This window comes from Lampris incognitus, chromosome 1, assembly GCF_029633865.1.
Source record: "Lampris incognitus isolate fLamInc1 chromosome 1, fLamInc1.hap2, whole genome shotgun sequence".
Lineage (NCBI taxonomy): Eukaryota > Metazoa > Chordata > Actinopteri > Lampriformes > Lampridae > Lampris > Lampris incognitus.
The window spans coordinates 120,748,691-120,769,600 of NC_079211.1; the positions used below are offsets into that span (position 1 = coordinate 120,748,691).

The 20,910-nt window shown below is 43.1% G+C and overlaps 1 protein-coding gene across 1 annotated transcript in view; it reads left to right on the top strand.

The window, feature by feature from the left end:
- Positions 1-20,910, top strand: part of rasef (RAS and EF-hand domain containing) — a 62,195-nt gene that overhangs the window by 29,004 nt on the left and 12,281 nt on the right. The window contains exons 7-11 of the mRNA XM_056279288.1: positions 8,346-8,423; positions 8,908-9,023; positions 19,372-19,440; positions 19,706-19,772; positions 19,917-19,999. Coding sequence (XP_056135263.1) covers positions 8,346-8,423; positions 8,908-9,023; positions 19,372-19,440; positions 19,706-19,772; positions 19,917-19,999 — 413 coding nt within the window. The remainder of the gene's footprint in view (positions 1-8,345; positions 8,424-8,907; positions 9,024-19,371; positions 19,441-19,705; positions 19,773-19,916; positions 20,000-20,910) is intronic.

Genomic DNA, 20,910 nt, shown 5'->3' on the forward strand with positions numbered 1-20,910 from the left:
TCATCTCCTTTGAAAAAAGAAAAATTAAATGTCAGGAAAAACACTTGAGGAAAAAAAAACCCTCAGGCAAGATCTAGCCTGCAAGTCTACTCACTGTCATAGTCCTGCTCAGTCACAGTTTTGGCTTGGTTGTTGTGGCAGTGTTTAATGGTATTCCACAGCGTGTTGTAAGATGGGACATCGTAGCAAGGTTAAATGTAGTAGGACTATAAAGCCTTCTCCATGTACTGCAGCTAGAGGGCTAATATCTTGACAAGGAAAGTTGCCGATTGACTGCTGTCAAGAGGATTTGGATTGTTCCTCAGCAGCTAGTGTTAGCGGATGCCTTTCCAGATGAGTGCATGGCACTTGTACTTTTTTTGTATTTCAGAACGGACTTGCATATTTTACAAGGGACAGTAGTACAGGTTTCATCTTTACAAGAAAGCCACTTAATTTTGTCATTGTACAATTGTTTGGTTACAGTAAAATTTGTTTTCTGCATTCAACCCATCCTACTGCATAGGAGCAGTGGGCAGCTGTGGTGCAGTGCCCAGGGTGCATAGTGAAATATTTCCACACACTCAATGTCACACTACATATTGCTTCTGGCATCATCGGTTGTTCTTGACATTAAGCAAAAAAGAAAGCTAGCTAGCTATCCTACATTTTCACTACCACTGTAATGCTGTGCACGTCAGCAGATCAGAGGGAGGGTAGAGGAGGGGTATGATAGACCATGTCAATTGTGTGCACTCTCAAACACATTGGCTTCATTTTGAGACGAACTAATTTCAGTATTATTTTAAATTGAATTGTTCATTGTGTTCACCATTTGGCTATATTTTGTATTAAAATGTTTTTATTAAAAAAAGTATATTAAAAGTATTTTTTAAATTGCTCCATGTGCCTGTGTTAATGGCCTCATGTGCCACCGTGGGCACCTATTGCCAACCCCTGCACTACTGGTTTGCTGTGATGACCTGGCACCAGGCTTCTCACCTGTTGTCCTCTCTGAGGCGTACATGTTGTTAATGTCATAATCATGTGACCAGTAACTAGTCGACGTCAAGCTTAAAGCATCGTCACAGAGCAGTGAAGTTGACTAGTCTGTGCAACCTCTAGTGAGTAGTATATGTCTAAAGACGGTATAGACATAACAAGATAACTGTCGACGAGGATTGACAGACTTATGCAGTGTTGTTCTAGATGCAGTGAGGTGCATGATCTGTAAAAATACACTCAGGGCAAATTTTGGAAGAGGGGAGAGGCGTGACAATGGCAAAATGAGTAAAAGGGCTGGAAAGCACATGTAAGTGCAGCTACTTAGCAAAAGGAAAATAAGCGCTGAAACAGCGAAAATTGCAAACAAAAGACATTAGCTAGTAAAACAAATTTGCTAACTAAAGGAGCAGTTCAAGAAAAGTGAGAAAATGCCTATGACTGGAGCATTTGGACAGTTTGATGACACAGTGGAGACTCGGAGTGCCAACACGAAACTGTTCAGTTTGTTTTTTGTTGTTTTTTTTTGTAGCTAATGACATCAAAGATGACAAGGTGGTGGCAACTTTCCTTAGTGTATTAGGAGCTAAAACTTTTGGCTTACTAAGGGACCTTCTTCAATCAAACAAGCCCAGTGATTATTCCACAAGGAGATTGTGGAAAAGTTGGATGGACATTTTTGGCCAAAGCCTTTGCAAAGCAGTTCAGATTCCACAAAAGAAATCAAGAAGAAGGTGAATCCATTGCTCAATATGTGGCAGTACTGAGGAAACTGACTGAGCATTGTCAGTTTAATGCATCATGAAATGACACTCTGTGTGACAGGCTTGTTTGTGGGTTAAGGGGTGAGGAAATACAGAAGCGCCTGCTCACAGAAGAGAACCTCACATTTAAGGCAGCTGTAGATATTGCAGTATCAATGGAGCTAGCTGCCAAGGAAGCCCTGCAGCTCGGGCTGCATAAAGGGTGCACTGTGTAGCAGCTACGCTTGGCAGACAAAGGGGTAGTACCAAGTTATGTTACTGTTGTGGAAAACAGGATCATCACCCATCAGAGTGCCATGCTAAGGAGCTCACATGCCGCCACTGTGACAAGAAAGGGCACATTGAGCGGGCTTGCAAAGCTGAAACAGAGAAATCAATAAAGGACACTTTCAAGGACAAGAAAAGGTCAGAAACAAAAACAGACAAATGGCGCTCAAAGAAGAAACTAAACGCTGTTAAGCAGGAACAGACGAACAGCAGTGGAACTGACTCAGAAGAGGAGTTACCATTTAAGGGATTAACTGTTAAAGGAGGCACAGCAGCCTCTACTCTTGGAAGGACATCCAATTAAGATGGAAATTGATACTGGAGCAGCTGTATCACTAATGTCTGATAAACTGTTCAAGGGAAAGCTGAGCCACATTCAATTTGCTCAGGCAAAGCTCATTTTAAAAATATAACTTCTTCAGCAGTCCATCGAAACGATGATGACTGTGATGCAGTTTAAGCTCGGCAAGCCCACCTGTGGGCCACCAGGCCCGCATTGGGGTGACAATATCGTCCACATTTGTCACAGACGAATGTTGTTTGAGTTGGTCTGTTATGTCTTGCATTGTGGGCCTTATCATAGGCTTCTTTTCCACTTCAGGGACCACTTCAACAGCTGTTCTTGATTGCCTTACTGTGGAGGACCATCTTTGTCTGTCCAGGGTCACTGTCTCCCAGCTGGAGTCATCTATGCGGCACATCTTCATGTGGCGCTTGAGCACAGCTTTGAAGTGTAGCTTCTGGCCTCCCTGCTTCCTTTTTCCCTGGCACAGCTCCCCATAGAGAACCTCTTTTAGTAGGTGGTTGTCTGGCATTTGTCTCACGTGGCCGGCCCATCTAAGCTGGGAGGCTGTTATTCGGGCTTCAATACTGACAGTACCAGCACATTTCAACACTTCCCTGTCGGACACCTTGTCTTCCCATCTGATTCGCATCAGCTTTCACAGATGACGAAGCTGTATGCTGGTGAGCTTCTTGAAGTGCTTGCAAAACAGGGTCATGCATTCAGTGGAGTATAGTAGAGATGGGAGAACAGCTGTGTTGTAGACCTTGATCTTTGTTGTCAACCTGATGCCATGGTGGGATCAAAGTTGTTTTTGGAGGGCACCAAAGGCTTTTGTGGCCGCTTGAATTCTTCTGTCCACTTCTACATCAGAGGAGTTTATCTGTCACAACACTGTCCAGATACTAGATAAAGCACTCATTGGTCTTCAGAGTTGCTTCATCAACCAAAATACTGGGCTGACCTTCTTCGGGACTTTTCTGAGGGGGAGGCTGGTACAGAAGCTCTGTTTTGGAGATGATCTTCAGTCCAAAGAGGCTAGCCACTGAAGAGAAGCGGTCTACTATTTCTTGCATTTCTCCAAGATCATTGGCAACCAGAGCTGAGTCATCTGCATAGAGAAGCTCTCAAACACAGAGTTCTCTTGTTTTGGTAGATGCCTTGAGTCTTGCAAGATTGTAGAGGTTTTCATCTGTTCGGGTCCTGATTTACAAGCCACCTCTCAAGTTGGCTGACATTGTTTCTAGGACTGCAGCAAGATATAATGTGAATAGGTTCAATTCAAGCACACATCCCTGCTTCACTTGATGTTGATGCTTGATGTTGAAAGCATCGCTGGCATCTCCTCCAATGGATACTTTCCCTGTCATATCATCGTGGAAAAGTCTGAAGATGCTGATCAGTTTCTGGGGGCAGCCATAAGTCTTTAGCATTTTCCACAGTGTCTCTCTATCAACAGTATAAAAATCAGTGTCAATGAATTGTGTTCAAGTGAAATGAAAAAAACATATACAGGCAAGACCGTCCCCATGGCTGGGAAGTAGAGGTGCAAGTGGAACGTAATGGACAAAAAGCCAAGTTTCCTATTTACATGGTCAAAGGGGGCTATCCAGTGTTGATGGGTAGACCATGTGCTGGAGATGATGCGTCTTGACTGGAGAAAAGTGAATGCTGTGTCAGCTGATAAAACAGGGTTATCAGCAGTGTTAAAGCAACATGCAGCTGTGTTCAAGGACAAGGTGGGGAGCATGAAAGGAATCACAGTTAAGCTTGCAGGTCAAACCTGATTCCAAACCACACTTTATGAAAGCCATAAATGTCCCCTAAGCACTAAAGCGAAAAGTCAACGCTGACATACAGAGATTGGTGAAGATGGGGGTCATGGAGCCAGTACCAGACAGCGACTGGGCCATCCCCATCCCCATGGTTACTATACTAAAGAGTAATGGATCAGTTTGCCTGTGTGGTGACTTCAAGGTGCTGACAGTTGAACAAAACCTTCTTCCTGTGATTGAGGACCTGTTTGCTGTGTTGGCTGGTGGTAAGAAGAAATTCAGTAAAATTGATCTTAACCAGGGCGGCATGGTGGCGCAGTAGTTGGCGCAGTCGCCTAATAGTAAGAAGGTCCTGGATTCAAGCCCCGAGGTAGTCCAACCTTGGGGGGTCGTCCCGGGTCGTCCTCTGTGTGGAGTTTGCATGTTCTCCCCGTATCTGCATGGGTTTCCTCCGGGGGCTCCGGTTTCCTTCCACAGTCCAAAGACATGTAGTTCAGGTGAATCGGCCATACTAAATTGTCTCTAGGTATGAATGTGTGTGTGTGTGTGTGTGTGTGTGTGTGTGTGTGTGTGTGTACGTCAGCCCTGTGGGATGGCCTGGCAGCCTGTCCAGGTTGTCTTCCCGCGTGCCGCCCAATGACTAATGGGATAGGCTCCAGCAACCCTGAGAGCAGGATAAGCGGTTCGGATAATGGATGGATGATCTTAACCAGGCCTGAATCCAGATACACGTCAAGAAAGAGTCACAGGAGCTCCTCACCATCACCACCCACATGGGTCTCTATAGATACCGCCATCTGCCATTTGGTATCACCTCATCACCGGCAGTGTTCCAGAGAGCCATGGATCAGGTCCTGAGTGATCTCTCTTTTGTGCAGTGCTATCTAGATATCTTGGTGACAGGGAAGGATGATAAATAACATCTGCTGAAACTGGATAAGACTCAGGGAAGACTCGAGAAGTATGGATTATGTGTTTGCCAGGAAAAATGCGACTTTTTCAAGTCAGCAGTGGAGTACGTGGGCATTGTAATCGACAGACAGGCTCCACACAGCACTGTCTAAAGTGACTGCCATTTTAGAGGCTCCTGCTCCCAAGAATGTGAGAGAGTTGAGGTCTTTCCTCAGGCTTGAATGTGAGAATGTGAGAGAGTTGAGTTTTTTCCTCAGGCTTATCAACTACTATGGCAAGTTCATTCCACAGCTGGCTATGTAGCTGAAGCCTTTGCGTGAGCTACTGAGAGAGAGCAAAACATGGTCATGGTCAAGCGAGTGTGATACTGCATTTAAGACGGCAAAAGCAGTGTTGACTGATGAGAGGGTGTTGACACACTTTGACCCATCCTTGCCTCTCTAACATGCATGTGAAGCATCTCCATTATGCAGTAGGGGCTGTTATGTCACATATCACACTGACTGGGGCAGAAAAACCATAGCTTTTGCTTCGCAAATGCTGAGCAAAGCAGAAAGGAACTATCCACAGATAGAGAAAGAAAGCATTAGGTATTATCTTCGGAATTAAAAAGTTCCACACTTACCTGTTCGGCTGGAGTTACACCTTGCTGATGGACCATTGACCGCTGATGTCTATCTTTGGTCCATATGCAGTGATACCAACCCTGGCAGCAAGCTGGATGCAGCACTGGGTGCTGCTCCTCAGTGCTCACAACTATGACATAAAATTCCAGCGATCAGGGGCACAGGCCAGCACAGATGGGTTGTCGCACCTTCCACTTCCTGATCACCCTACAAGCAAAGAATAAACTAGAGTAAACTATCTTTTACTTTCACATAGTGGAGAAAGCCCCAGTAACAGCTCATCAGGTCAGGAAGGAGACAAAGGGGGACCCTATCCTCTCCAGGGTGTTTGACTGGGTCATGAGAGGTGATATGTCACATGTCACTGACGCACCACTTGATCTTCAGCCATACCTTTCACGGGGAAGGAGTTGACTGTGGCTGCTGGATGCTTGCTCTGGGGCATACGTTTCATAATTCCACCAAAGCTGAGAGAACCAGTCCTGAGCAAACTACACTCGGGCCATTGTGGCCCCGTGAGGATGAAAGAGCTAGCACATAGCTATGACATTGAATCTGAAGACAGATCATACCCATCATGTCAAGCCATAAGAAACACGCCAAGCCCGGCTCCGTTACATCCCCGAGACTGGCCAACGTGTCCCTGGCAACATTTTCATCTGGATTTTGCAGGTTCAGTTGATGGAGCTATGCTACTGGTGGCTGTGGACATACACTCTGAGTGGCCTGAGGTTGCTGTCATGTTCACCATCACCTCTGAAAAGACTATTCAGACATTGAGGGAGATGTTTGGTCAATTTGGACTGCCTGAGCAGACTGTCACTGAAAGGCCATCATTTGTATCCAAGGAGATGGAGGATTTCTTACAGAGCAGTAGAATCAAGCACATCCTCTCAGGTCCACAGCATCCATCCAGCAACAGATTGGCTGAGAAAATTGTGCAAACTGTGAAACATGCCCTCAAAGCATTCAAAATTGAGGTGCCCCTGAAGCAACACCTTGATGCTTTTCTGTTCAAGTATCGCAGTATCCCTCACGCAACAGCTTATCTTCTGATGAAGAGACAGCTCCGGACATGTCTTGATCTGCTGCAACCTACCTTTACGGAAACATCAGTCCACGAAAAACAGCATGAACAAGTCAATCGGCAAACCAAGTGGTCTAATCACATACAGTTCTCTATTGAAGATTCAGTCCTAGCACACAACTACACCACAAAAGAGAAGTGAACCCCTGCCACGATCCTCCAGAAGACTGGGCCCGATTCCTACCATGTTCACACCAGAGACAATCAAACATGGCATAAGCGTGTAGACCAGCTGTTGCCTAGAGAGACTGTAATGGCCATCCCCACATCAAATGCACCAGATTTAACGTTCACCAGTGAGCTGACACCACACCTGAGCATGTCAGCACCAGCATTAGCCGCACTATCAATGCCTGCAATGAAGCCAGTGCCTCGAGAGCCTCCTGTGGTCGAGCTGGAACCTGAGCCTGCTCCTGTGCAGAGGTGCAACCCCCCAAGAGAAAGAAAACCTCCTGAGTGTTATAAGAAGCCTAGTGCTAACCCTTGAAATAAGGGACAGAATAATTCCCTTTGGGTTAAGCGGAATGTTGAGACAGTCTACTCTCTCTCTCTAGTTTATGTTTGAAATTGATTATGTTAATGCGGACATTATCATTTAAGGGGGCAGGAAATATTTTATGTATTGTACCTCATACAATGTTATTTTGGGTTATGTGTGTTATCATAGTTGTTATTATAAAGCTTAGCCTTATGGTAAATCGTTTGTTTCTGGGAGAGTGCCAAGTGACTCCTTCTTGTAACACGCAAAACTTTTCAGTAAACTCCATCATCAAACATGTTTCTCCGCCTTTACTTCGGTTCCTCTGTGAGTAGTATATGTTCAAAGAGGGTATAGACATAACACAGATATCAGCAGATATGGATACAGATACAGATATGGATAGTTGCACTTCTACACACTTGTTTAGTGCCTAATGTGTGGTCTAACAAAAAATCTATTATTATTGTTGTTGTTGTTACTGCCAATGAAACATCAATGGCTGAGGACCAACAAAAACGTTTATATATATATATATATATATATATATATATATATATATATGTGTGTGTGTGTGTGTGTGTGGGTTAGGTTAGATCCAGTGCTCAAACCACCAGCTAAACAAGCTGAAACCATGCAAATCTAGTTATTTCTCTCACTAAGACAAATGCATCAGCAAAACTGCCAACCAGCCATCCAATGGTTTAGATGTTCGCTCATGTTGCTCAATAATAAGCCAACAATAAAGGAAAGACGTTTGCTCATGTTGGGCAATAATCATCCAACAATAAAGAAAAGACGTTCACCCATGTTGCTCAATAATCAGCCAACAATAAAGGAAAGATTTTTTTGAAAGCTAGAAATTAGGCCATATATCTCAGCAGCAAGTTTGAGCATTGTCAACAATCTTAATCAGCTCAACTCTATAGATAATTAATACAGCAACCAGTCACTTGAAAACAAAATCCACCCTTCGTTCCTTCCATTATAATTACTAATTTTTAAAATTTTTATTGACTAATAATTACTGCTCTCAAAAATGTTAGGGCCTGCAGAGAAGGCCCCGATGGACCTCCTCTGGGTGGATCGTCCAATGCTTGCGGGAAATAAACAGTCCTTGGCCTTCCAACTACTTATAAGAATGGTACTTTTACTGTTCATTATCTCATCAGATAGAAGAGAAGTACAAGAACATCAGTGTAAAGGATGAGAGTCCAGCCCTGAAGAAGAAGATTAATGAACTTACTCTGGTGAGATGACGTCTGCCATGTTCAATACACATTTCATGTTGCTAACTTTGTTATCTCTGTGAATCAAGTTTGGGCTTATAGCGCACAAAACTCAATGATCATGACTGTTTATTATTCCCTCTTTTTTCTTTTTTAGATTTCATTAGATTTGATTAAACTTTATTGATTTCTGTGAGAAAAGTAGGCTGTAGCAGCACACAGATGCTCTATACGCACATAAGTAGAAAGTACTTAATTACCAATAGTTGTAATATCAGAACATACATGTAAACCCAGAGCATTCAAGTTGTGCTCACCTTGCCTGTAGATTGTCCTGCTCATCTCTGCTTAAATTTCTAATTGGTTTTCATTTTCTCTCTTTCCTTTCCTCTCATCACTCTTTCTCCCATTTCTCTTTCTCTCTCGCTCTCCTCTCTCTCTCTCATACACTATTTTCCTTTCTCTTGCTTTAATTTCATCCACTTCTTTCTTGGTCTCCTGGTAGGAGAACCAGCGTTTAAAACAGGATCTGTTGAGGTCTCAGACCAGTGTCGCCTGTCTGCAGAGTGAGATGGACTCACTGAAGACAGAACTGACTGATCAAAGCATCAACTTTGAACGGTGAGGTTTTTTCTTTTTTTCTTTTTTCTTTTTTTAACTCGATGTGGTTTATTTTGGCGTATTGATCAAGATTTTTCTTGACATTTGAACTTGAGAATCTTGTTGTGTTGACCTACTAATGGGCTGTAGCATTATTTTGGAGGCCTGTCTTACAAAGGAAATTCGACATTGTCATAGTGGTTTTCTTTGCGATAACTAGCTTGACAAAACGTAACATTCGCTGTTACGGCTAACAGGTCTCACGAAGGTGGCTATCAACTCCATCTGTCTTCCCAGAGTTTTTGAATCAACTGGTAGTATGAGGATGCCCACACTAAAATGGGCAGTGTTTGTAAGTATAACGTGCAACATTGTAGTGCATTCCTCTGAAGAAGAAAAAATTGTATAATGAATGAATATCACAAAGACAATATCACAGCAAAAACAAATGCTGCTGTTGCTTTTAAGGGCAGAGGCACTTCAAGATAAATTCATGCCTTCAGTCGCAAAAGCAATTAAAGTCTTTGGAATGTTAGACCATCTCCTCTGCATCACCCCACTGCTCAAAAACACCTACTTTCAACCAAGCCCAGGTTAAAAGCTACAGACCAGTTTCCCTCCTACCCTTTCCATCAAAAAAACTTGAGCGCACGGTCTTTAACAAAGTTTCTGAATTCCTTTCTGAGAACAATCTGTACTATCCGAATCAATCTGGCTTTAAGCGGGGTCACTCTTTCGAGACTGCACTCCTGTCAGTAATGGAATCGCTGCATTTGGCTAGAACTGCTGGTCAGTCCTCAGCTTTATTGCTGCTAGATCTGTCCACTGCCTTTGATACGGTTAACCACCAAATCCTCTCCATACTCACTGAGCTTGGTATCTCAGGATCTGCCCTCCCTTGGTTCATGTCCTACCTCTCAGGGAGATCTTTTAGAGTATCTTGGAGGGGAGAAGTGTCCAAACCTCACAGCTTATCCACAGGGTTGCTTCAAGGGTCAGTGCTTGGTCCCCTTCTCTTCTCAATATACACCACCTCACTTGGTGCAATCATCCGCTGCCATGGTTTCTCATACCATTGCTATGCTCACAATACCCAGCTCTTCCTATCATTCCCGCCAGATGACCTCACGGTCTCAGCACAGATATCGTCATGTCTCGTTGATATTTTTGCATGGATGAAAGAATGCCACCTTCAGCTTAACCTATCTCAGACTGAGCTCCTTGTCATCCCAGCCAGTCCATCCTTTCAACAACAAATAAATATCCAGCTAGGATCAGCCCAACTCATGCCCACAAAGTCTGCCCGAAACCTGGGTGTCATGATTGATGACCGACTAACCTTTAAGGTTTATGTGGCCTCGATTACACGGTCATGCCGATTTGTCCTTTACAACATCAGGAAAATTAGACTGTACCTGTCTGAGCATGCAGCACAACTCCTGGTACAAGCTCTTGCAATATCAAGCATTGACAACTGCAACTCCTTCCTGGCAGGTCTCCCTGCTTGCACTTTCAAACCTCTGCAAATGATCCAGAATGCAGCGGCACGCCTGGTCTTCAACCAACCCAAAACAGCACGTCACTCCTCTGTTCATACCCCTCCACAAGCTCCCAGTAGCTGCCCACATCAAATTTGAAACCTTGATCCTTGCTTACAAAACAGCAATTAAAACGGCTCCAGCCTACCTGAACGCCCTCATTCAATCTCGCTCACTACGCTCTGCCAATGAAAGGCACCTGGCATTTCTGCCACAACGGGGCCCTAAGTCCCTAGCCAGACTCTTCTTTTCTGTAGTTCCCTGGTGGTGAAATTAGTTACCAAACTCCATTCGATCCGCTGAGTCCCTCTCCATCTTTAAGAAGAAGCTAAAGACCCAGCTCTTCAACAAACACCTCCACACCTGATGGTATTAATAAAAATACTAAAATACAAAAAAAGAAAATGCTTCTATGCACCCTATGCATTGCCTTTGTGCACTGCCTGTTGACACCTGTGTCCTATTGGACTTGAACCTAGTTTTTTGGCACTTACTTGCGTTGTTGTCTCCTGACTAGATCCTTGCTTGTGTTGTATCAACTCTCAGATGTACGTCTCTTCGGATAAAAGCATCTGCTAAATGAAATTGTAACATTGTAACATTATAATCCCTATCTCTGGTATAACAAACCACGAAGAAATGCAAACGGGTTCTGACACCCTCTGAAGACATCTACCCGTATGAATATCCCTCCTCATCATCCTTGCACCCAAGTTGTATCTTTTTTTCACCTTTTGCGTTTTCTGCTCTGAATCCATAAGTTAATTCAAACTCTCCAGCACCCCATCTCATTTGTAACATGTTTGTACTGTTGTTATTATTCATATGTTTGTATGAGTCAGTCAGTCTTGAACTGGCAGTAAATCCCGTGGTTGCAGAACTGTGAGGATAATTCTAATTTCTACTTGTGATGTATTGGTGTCTGAGAAAAATTAAGTTGGATTCCACGTGGCAGTGTGCTGTGAATCCGAAATAATTCTTTTATAAGAGTACAAATGCAGCACAGTTACTGTCTGTCTCTCTGTCTCTGTCTCCGTCTCTGTCTCTGTCTCTCTCTCACACACACACACACACACACACACACACACACACACACACACACACACACACACACACACACAAGGGGTTATAGGCCACGCCCCCCCTCTGACTGGTTGACAGACAATTCTAAGGGGTGTTTACATTTTGCCACAGCTGTAACAGGATATCCTGGTGTGACTTCACACACACAATGAATCTGTCAGCACAGTTACCTGGCAACAGAACCACAGAGAGGGCTGAATTCACAGTCCACCCCTTTCATCTGCCTCAATGAGGGGGCTGAATCGCGTGCTCATTTCTTTTTATTGTTTTTGAATTGGCCCTTGCTACCTGCATGTCCTGCTCACTAAAAAGCATGTATGCTTTTGCCTTCATTACAGTAAATTTAAATGAAATGCAAATAGAATATTCTGATAGGATACGTAAGCATTCTTACTTTTCATACGCCATATTATCTGTCTCTGTAGTAGTATTCAAAATATTATGTGCAGAGAGAGTAATGAGCATGATATGATCTACCAGGGATATAAGCAGTTGAAGTGTGCCTATAGAACCACCATGTACCAGAGATATGTGTTGTACATGACCTACCAAATCAGCATTTTCAGGACTTTACTCATGGAATCAAGGAAAGGTTACAAGTGCATAAATGAAGTGCTGTTTTGTCTGACTTTCACTTGTAGTCTATTTGACCATCATAACTTGAATGATGATGTCATTTTTTTACATTCATCATGGAAATCTCATTTTCAACTGTTATAATTTCATGGACTTATTGCCTATATGTATGTACCGTAATATGCCTGGATTGTTTACGTTGATGATATACTTTGAGCATTTTACCATAGATAAAAGAAATACACAGTAGTGTAAGAATTGCTTATTTACAGTTGATGTACTTTATGTATTCACCCACTTTACCATAATTTAAATAGTTAAAATAACCTAACCAACCAGCCAATGTAAACCAGTAGTTTACATTGATAAGTGCGCATGTTCTGTCACAACAACATGGGAATGCTGGATTTCAGTCAATGTATTTCAGTTATTTTGTAAATTAAGAAAAACTTAATTTATGTGCGGCGGCAGTTTCCATGGGTACACTTTCTTAGTAAATGCTAATGAGAAGTCTTGTTAATGTTTACATATTTTAAAAACTTTTTTTTTTCCCTCCCTCTCACCCTTTTTTGGGTGGTGTGTTTCTTCCTAAAGCTCGAGTCCTCTAACAGAGGCCTGGAAGTTTGAGGGTTCTGCGCAGTATCTTAGCTGTTCCTAAGACCGCATTCTGCCAGACAGAGACCTCAGATGTTGTTTCTGGAATCTTCAGGAGCAACTCTCCCAGCTAGGGGGGTCACAGCTCCTAGTGCTCCTATTGTCACTGGAACTACTGTTGATTTTACGTTCCACATCCAATCTAGTTCCTTCTTTAGGCCTTGGTATTTCTCTAGCTTCTCATGCTCATTCTTCCTGATATTGCCATCACTCGGGATTGCTACATCGATCACTACTGCTGTCTTCTGTTCATTGTCGATCACCACAACGTCTGGTTGGTTAGCTAGCACTTGCTTGTCAGTCTGGAACTTGAAGTCCCACAGGACCTTAGCGCTGCCATTCTCAACCACCTTTGGCAGTGTCTCCCATTTGGACTTGGGGACTTCTAGTCTGTATTCAGTACAGATGTTCCTGTATACTATCCCATAATAGAATACTCTTCATTAGTCATTTTGTACATATATACATACAAATGAAATTTACTTTCTGCGTTTCACCCATCCTAGTTGCGTAGCTAGGAGCAGTGGGCAGCTGCTGTGCAGCACCCGGGGACCAACTCCAGTTATTTCTTCCTACTGCCTTGGTCAGAGGCACAGACAGAAGTATTAACCCTAACATGCATGTCTTTTTTGATGTTGGCAGGAAACCAGAGTGCCTGGAGGAAACCCATGCAAAGCCAGGGAGAACATGCAAATTCTACACAGAAAGGACCTGGGATGGCCTGGGGTTTGAACCCAGGACCTTCTTGCTGTGAGGCAACAGCGGCAACCACAGGGTCACCGTGCCGCCACTTGGTTATGCCTTTCAATGAATGCTTTCCCTGCTAGCATTTTACACCCTGCTACTAAATGCTTGAGTGTCTCAAGGGCGTTTTTGCACAGCCAGCATCTTGGGTCTTGTCTGGTGTGGTAGACCCCTGCCTTAACTGATCTGGTGCTGATTGCCTGTTCCTGTGCTGCTATGATCAGAGCTTTTGTGTTGTCCTTCAGTCCAGCCTTTTCTAGCCACTGGTAGGATTTCTCGATATCAGCCATGTCTTCTGTCTGTCAGTGATACATCCCATGGAAGCACTTAGTCTTCCATGATACCTCCTCTTCTTCTTCCTCCCCTCTGTCTTCTGCTACCGGAAGTACTCACTCAGCAGTTCTTCCTGGGGGGCCATCTTTCTGATGTACTTGTGGATGTTCCTTGTTTCATCCTGAATAGTGGTTCTGACACTCACTAACTCTCAGCCCCCATCTTTTTGCTTATCGTACAGTCTCAGGTTGCTGTACTTTGGGTGGAACCCTCTGTGCATTGTGAGGAGTTTTTGTATCCTGATAACTATGGCCTTTACTTCCTCCTTTAGCCAGCTTATTATTCTACCTGGGTATCTGATGACTGGTAGGGCATATGTGTTGCTGGCTTGGATCTTATTCTCCCCATTAAGCTGACTCCTCAGGACCTGCCTCAGTCTTGGGAGGTATCTGGCTGTAGCTGACCTCCTTGCTGCCTCCTCATGGTTTCCACTTGCCTGTGGAATACCCAGGGCTCTACACTAACTTTTTGCATTGGTTGCATTGGTGCGCCCAACTTTTTTTTTAGGCGCACCAGCACAAAATTTAGGTGCACCCACATTTTTCATTGCGTCACCTTTAACACCAAAAGGTGTCCTTTTTATCGCTCTTCTGTCATATAATGTGAATGATTTTTTAAAACAATAAGGTGTAGAAAAAGCTTGTCTTTATTTTAAACACAATATATATACACTACCGTTCAAAAGTTTGGGATCACCCAAACAATTTTGTGTTTTCCATGAAAAGTCACACTTATTCACCACCATATGTTGTGAAATGAATAGAAAATAGAGTCAAGACATTGACAAGGTTAGAAATAATGATTTGTATTTGAAATAAGATTTTTTTTACATCAAACTTTGCTTTCGTCAAAGAATTCTCCATTTGCAGCAATTACAGCATTGCAGACCTTTGGCATTCTAGCTGTTAATTTGTTGAGGTAATCTGGAGAAATTGCACCCCACGCTTCCAGAAGCAGCTCCCACAAGTTGGATTGGTTGGATGGGCACTTCTTTGAGCAGATTGAGTTTCTGGAGCATCACATTTGTGGGGTCAATTAAACGCTCAAAATGGCCAGAAAAAGAGAACTTTCATCTGAAACTCGACAGTCTATTCTTGTTCTTAGAAATGAAGGCTATTCCATGCGAGAAATTGCTAAGAAATTGAAGATTTCCTACACCGGTGTGTACTACTCCCTTCAGAGGACAGCACAAACAGGCTCTAACAGGTATTATTTAATGAAGATGCCAGTTGGGGACCTGTGAGGCGTCTGTTTCTCAAACTAGAGACTCTAATGTACTTATCTTCTTGCTCAGTTGTGCAACGCGGCCTCCCACTTCTTTTTCTACTCTGGTTAGAGCCTGTTTGTGCTGTCCTCTGAAGGGAGTAGTACACACCGGTGTAGGAAATCTTCAATTTCTTAGCAATTTCTCGCATGGAATAGCCTTCATTTCTAAGAACAAGAATAGACTGTCGAGTTTCAGATGAAAGTTCTCTTTTTCTGGCCATTTTGAGCGTTTAATTGACCCCACAAATGTGATGCTCCAGAAACTCAATCTGCTCAAAGAAGTGCCCATCCAACCAATCCAACTTGTGGGAGCTGCTTCTGGAAGCGTGGGGTGCAATTTCTCCAGATTACCTCAACAAATTAACAGCTAGAATGCCAAAGGTCTGCAATGCTGTAATTGCTGCAAATGGAGAATTCTTTGACGAAAGCAAAGTTTGATGTAAAAAAAATCTTATTTCAAATACAAATCATTATTTCTAACCTTGTCAATGTCTTGACTCTATTTTCTATTCATTTCACAACATATGGTGGTGAATAAGTGTGACTTTTCATGGAAAACACAAAATTGTTTGGGTGATCCCAAACTTTTGAACGGTAGTGTATATATATATATGAAGAATATATAAAGAAAAATAAAGTGTTTAAAGTGCTACACTGGGCTTAAATTGAACATTTAAAACATTTAAACATTTCCAAATAAAAGTGTTTGTGCTTAAAGTGCTTCAATGAACTGAAATTGAACATGTTAGATTTAAACATTTCGAGTAAAATAAAACACTGGTCTCCCTTTCCGCAAAATGCGGCTGTAGATAATCATGCACTCCTTTGTAGAGACGTCTGTCGCCGTCAATCATAAATGACATATACGTGGCGTTTCCAACGTCCGCAGCTGTCTTATTTTTCAGTGTGTCGGCTATTACACCAATAAATTGCGCGCATTCCTTGTCATTGCTGTAGGTTGGGTTGACATTTAAGTCGTTTTTCTTCATTAGAATGATCTCTGACTTAAATTTTGTGAACGGCATTTCCTCCTTGGCAATGTTGTATGCGACATTGAATTTTATGATCATTTCTGATTCCTCCGAGGACCTGATCAATACAGCCTGATGCTGAAATGCAGCTGGGAGAGGAGGGGCCGCTGCATTTACACACTTGTCACGGCACGTAGTATGCTTTTTGGACAAGTTGTGCTTTTTTAATGTCTCGATCCGAAACGTTGTCGACTCTCTGACGAATGCACTATTACCGGCCATACTCAGACCACACTCCCGACAGTAAACACAGTGCATTGCATTCCGTTCTTTGTCGTACCTCAGCCAGGGAAATTGTTTTAACCAGTCACGCCTGAAAGAATATATTTTGGGCTTTTTGATTTGACTCTCGGGGCCAGGCTCTATCTCAGACTCGGTTGTCTCCTCTGGTTCCGAGTCTGATGTTATCACGGAAGGACCGGGGCTTGGCATTCTCCCAGGGACCGTCACCGAGGCCGAGGGCTCCGTGTCTTGGCTGGATGTAGGCCTACTCTCGGTAGATGAGATGGATGGAGTGACAGTAGGGCTGGTTGAAGGAGTGGGTTTCGTTTTTTTAATGAAAAAACTTTCAATGGCTCTACCTCTCTTCATTTTCACTCATTTTGTCACGTAGACCTATAGGCTATTATTTTCCCGTTCAAGTTCTCTGGCGCTCAGCCTGCTCAGGTCGCTCGCATTTTTTGAACTGACACTACTTCGAGCAGTGAAAAGGACCACAGCCAATCAGAGGCAAGGACCCGCCCGAGCTCTGTCTCTTATTGGTTTAGACCACAATACCATCAGGAGAACACAGAGAGATGCTGCGCTTGCGAAAGAGATTTCAGTGTTCACCCGAGCAGCATCGGGTGCACCAGTGCGACCTATAATTTTTTTCAGTCGCACTCTTAAAAATTTTGGTCACACTCTTGAGCCCTGGGAATACCCAGGTACTTGTAACTGTCCTGTATGTCTGTTATCCTGTCATCTGGTAGTTCAACCCCTTCAGTTTTCACCACTTTTCCTCTTTTTGCCATCATTTGACCACACTTGTCCAGTCCAAATGAGATCCTGCTGTCTTTGCTATACCTCCTGGTGAGGTGGATCAGTGAGTCAGTGTCTCGCTCATTCCTGGCATACAGCTTGATGTCATCCATGTATAGGAGGTGGTGATGGTAACTCCACTTCTGAACCTTTATCCATATCCGCTCTTTGTGATGATCTGACTGAGAGGGTTCAGGCCTATGCAGAACAGCAGCAGGGTGCATCACCTTGGTACCACATTTGATGGTTACTTGAGTTGGCCTCTAGTGTTGTTTTCTACTGCCACATGGAGTTCTTCATGAAGGCCATTAGTGTCCTGTTGGCTTTGTATAGTGCGAAGCACTCCAGTAACCATGTGTGGGGCATTGAATCATAAGCTTTCTTTTAGTCAGTCCAGGCTGTGCTCAGGTTGGTCTGTCTGGTCTTAGTCTTGGGTGACTGCTTTATCAACAAGTAGCTGATGCTTTGACCTTCTGGTGTTGTTCCCAATTCCTTTCTGAGTTTTGCTCATGTATTGACTCGTGTACCCTTTCAGCTTAGCTGCTATGATGCCTGACAGGATCTTCCATGTTGTGGAGAGGCAGGTTATCAGCTGGTAGTTTGAAGGTGTTGTACCCTTGTGGGGATCCTTCATGATCAGTATTGTTCTCCCCCCAGTGTTAGCCAGTCTGATGTTAGCAACTGGTTCGTCTGTGTCAACCAGGCATTCATGGAGTAGTGTTAGCTTCTTCAGCCAGTAGGTGTGAATCATGTCAGGGCCTGGTGCAGTCCAGCTCTCCATGCTTGAGACTAGTCGTTTGTTATTGGCCACTGTGATCATAACTGGTTGTTGTTCTGGGATATTGCTGTGGTCTGCTTTTAGGACCACCAACCACTGGGTATTGGTGTTGCATGATGCCTCCTTTTCCAATATATCCTTCCAGTATTTTACCTCCTATCTCTGGGTGGGTCTGATGTTGTTCCCTTGTTACTTTGTAGCTGGGACTACACTTTGGATGGTTATTTGAGGAACAGGCCATTTACTCTTTTGGTTTCTGCTTCTCTAGTGTATCTTTCCAGCCTGGCGGCCAGAGCTGTGAGCCTTTGTTTGGCATTTTCCAGGGCCTCACTTATGGACATCTTGCTGTACTTCTTCAGCCAGGGCCTGTCTTTCATCACACATTTCTGCACCTCTGTTAACTGGCTAACATCTCTCTGTGCTGCTTTGATCTTGGCTTCCAGCCTTCTCTTCCATGGAGGGTACTGTTGGTGACCTATGTTCTTAATCCTGTACCCAAGCATCTCCAGGATTACGGTCGCAGTGGCATATACAAGCCACTGCGACTGGGTGGCCATTCAGGGTGCTGAGTTGTATAGTCATCCCGTGGAACCTCTCCATCTCAAGTTGTGACAGTAGTTTCCTTCTATTGGTGTTCAAGCTTTGAGCCACTAGCTGCTTCTGAGTCAGTGTGGATTTAGGTCTTCTACTGGTCAACAGTTCCCATATATGCTTCATATAGCCCCTCTCCTGGGGTCTGCTGTTCTAGTACCATTCCATCATTTCCAGGTTATCTGCCCTTGTCCATGAATGTCTTGTTCCAATAGCTCATTGCTCATCAGGTTGTCCTGGTTCCCCAACACCTGACACAGATCTTGTTAACATGGATGACGTTCGAGCTGGTATGACTCTATTTGTGTTACTAGCAGCTGGATAGCTCAGTAGGTAAGAATACCAGTTTCCCACCAGAGATCAGTGGTTCAGATCCGTGTTGGGATGAGTCTCCAGTAAGAGTCGGTGGCTTAGACTCCTAATGCTATACAAGCCAACTACCTCAGACTTAAGTGAGGGTAACACAAATATATATATAATCCAGTTAGTCAAGTAAATTCTCTGAGACAGTACAAGCCTGTTTCATGTTATAAGCAATCATCAGCTTTATAGCATGAAACAGGCTTGTACTGTCTCATAGAGAATTTACTTGACTCACTGGATTATTTTGCTCCTTATTTGTTGAGCACTATCCCTATCGTTGAGTGTTTCTTTTAAAAAAGTTATTTTTATATATATATATATATATATATATATATATATATATATACATATTATATATGCTTTCAATTATGACTTTTGTTTGTTGTCTATAGAGACGAGGCACTAATGAAAGAATTTTCTGATGAGAGAGACATCCTGGAGCAACAGATAGAGATTCTACAGTAAGTCAAGCACACACACACACACACACACACACACACACACACACACACATACACACAAACAATATAATACAATACAAGCAAATCAAACAATTGCTAAATAAAAACAATTGTTTTAATTTTGATATTGTGTGTGTGTGTGTCTGTCTCTCTCTCTCTCTCTCTCTCTCTCTCTCTCTCTCTCTCTCTCTCTCTCTCTCTCTCTCTCTCTCTCTCTCTCTCTCTCTCTCTCTCTCTCTCTCTCTCTCTCTCTCTCTCTCTATAGGACAGCTAACCGGAAGCTCCACGACACTAATGACAGCTTGAGGACTCAACTAGAGAGAAGCACAAAGGTTAGGATACACATGCACACACAGTTGCACACCTACACAAACACATACACACACACACACACACACACACACTTACACAAACTCACAGAGAAAGTCACTGACCAATTGCCTTGACAATATTTTCTTGGTTGTTGTGTGTCACAGATGGGCAACAGTGTGTCTCCACCAGACGTGAGAAACAGAAGTAAAAGCATTTGTTTCTCATCTCAATACGCCTTAACGGACCGGTAAGATTTAAACTGGGGCTAGACTCTTACACGTATGTACAAGTCATTACTTATGTCAAAAAAATGACATGAAATTAAAAAATAAAGCAATATTTCATTGTGATACAACATGTTTACTTTTCACTTTCACTCCAGCCTCTGTCATGGGAAATAGACACTTAAAAGTTGTAAACGTTGAATTCTGGGGAAATATTTTAATAGGGTATTAGTTGGTACCATGTTACAGTATTAGAAACCATTTACTTGATCCGGGAACCACACCTAATCAAAGCCTGATTAATAGACCTATTGCTATATTTTGAACTCCACATTAATTTGGTAAATTCATGATTTTCCACATGGCCAGGCATTACAGACAACAGTGCTTCTTTATGTTGTCCAATTTGAATTGGCAAACTGTAAGATTTGAGGTATGAAATTTAACCATAACTTTCACCACTTTCTTGTTAAGGCACATGTAACTTGATTCTATTTTTGAAAAGCCTCTGAGGTGTTACCACTGTTTGTGTTTGATGAGCCTTTATATTTTGTCATATTTCCCACAAGATAAAATTTCACTTACATGTCACATAATATAATTCGTGAAGATGCGTATCACTCAACAAATGCAAGTTTGCTGTGTGCGCTTGCATAGTATGTGCTTAGTGTTTAAAGATCCCAACTTGTCTTCATGACATGAGAGTCTGCTGTGTCATTTAGCAATATGACAGGTAATACATGCACTGTAGTTTCTTCTTCTTCCCAGAGATGATTTTTTAAACCCTAATCCCAGGGTTTAGGGGCTGCAGTATTTCAGGAGGTAGAGCAGGTCTGGAAGGTTGCAAAAACGTCGAGGTGTCTCTGAGCAAGACACCTAACCCCTAACTTCCCCCAACGAGCTGGTTGTTACCTTTCATTGCTGACACTGCCAT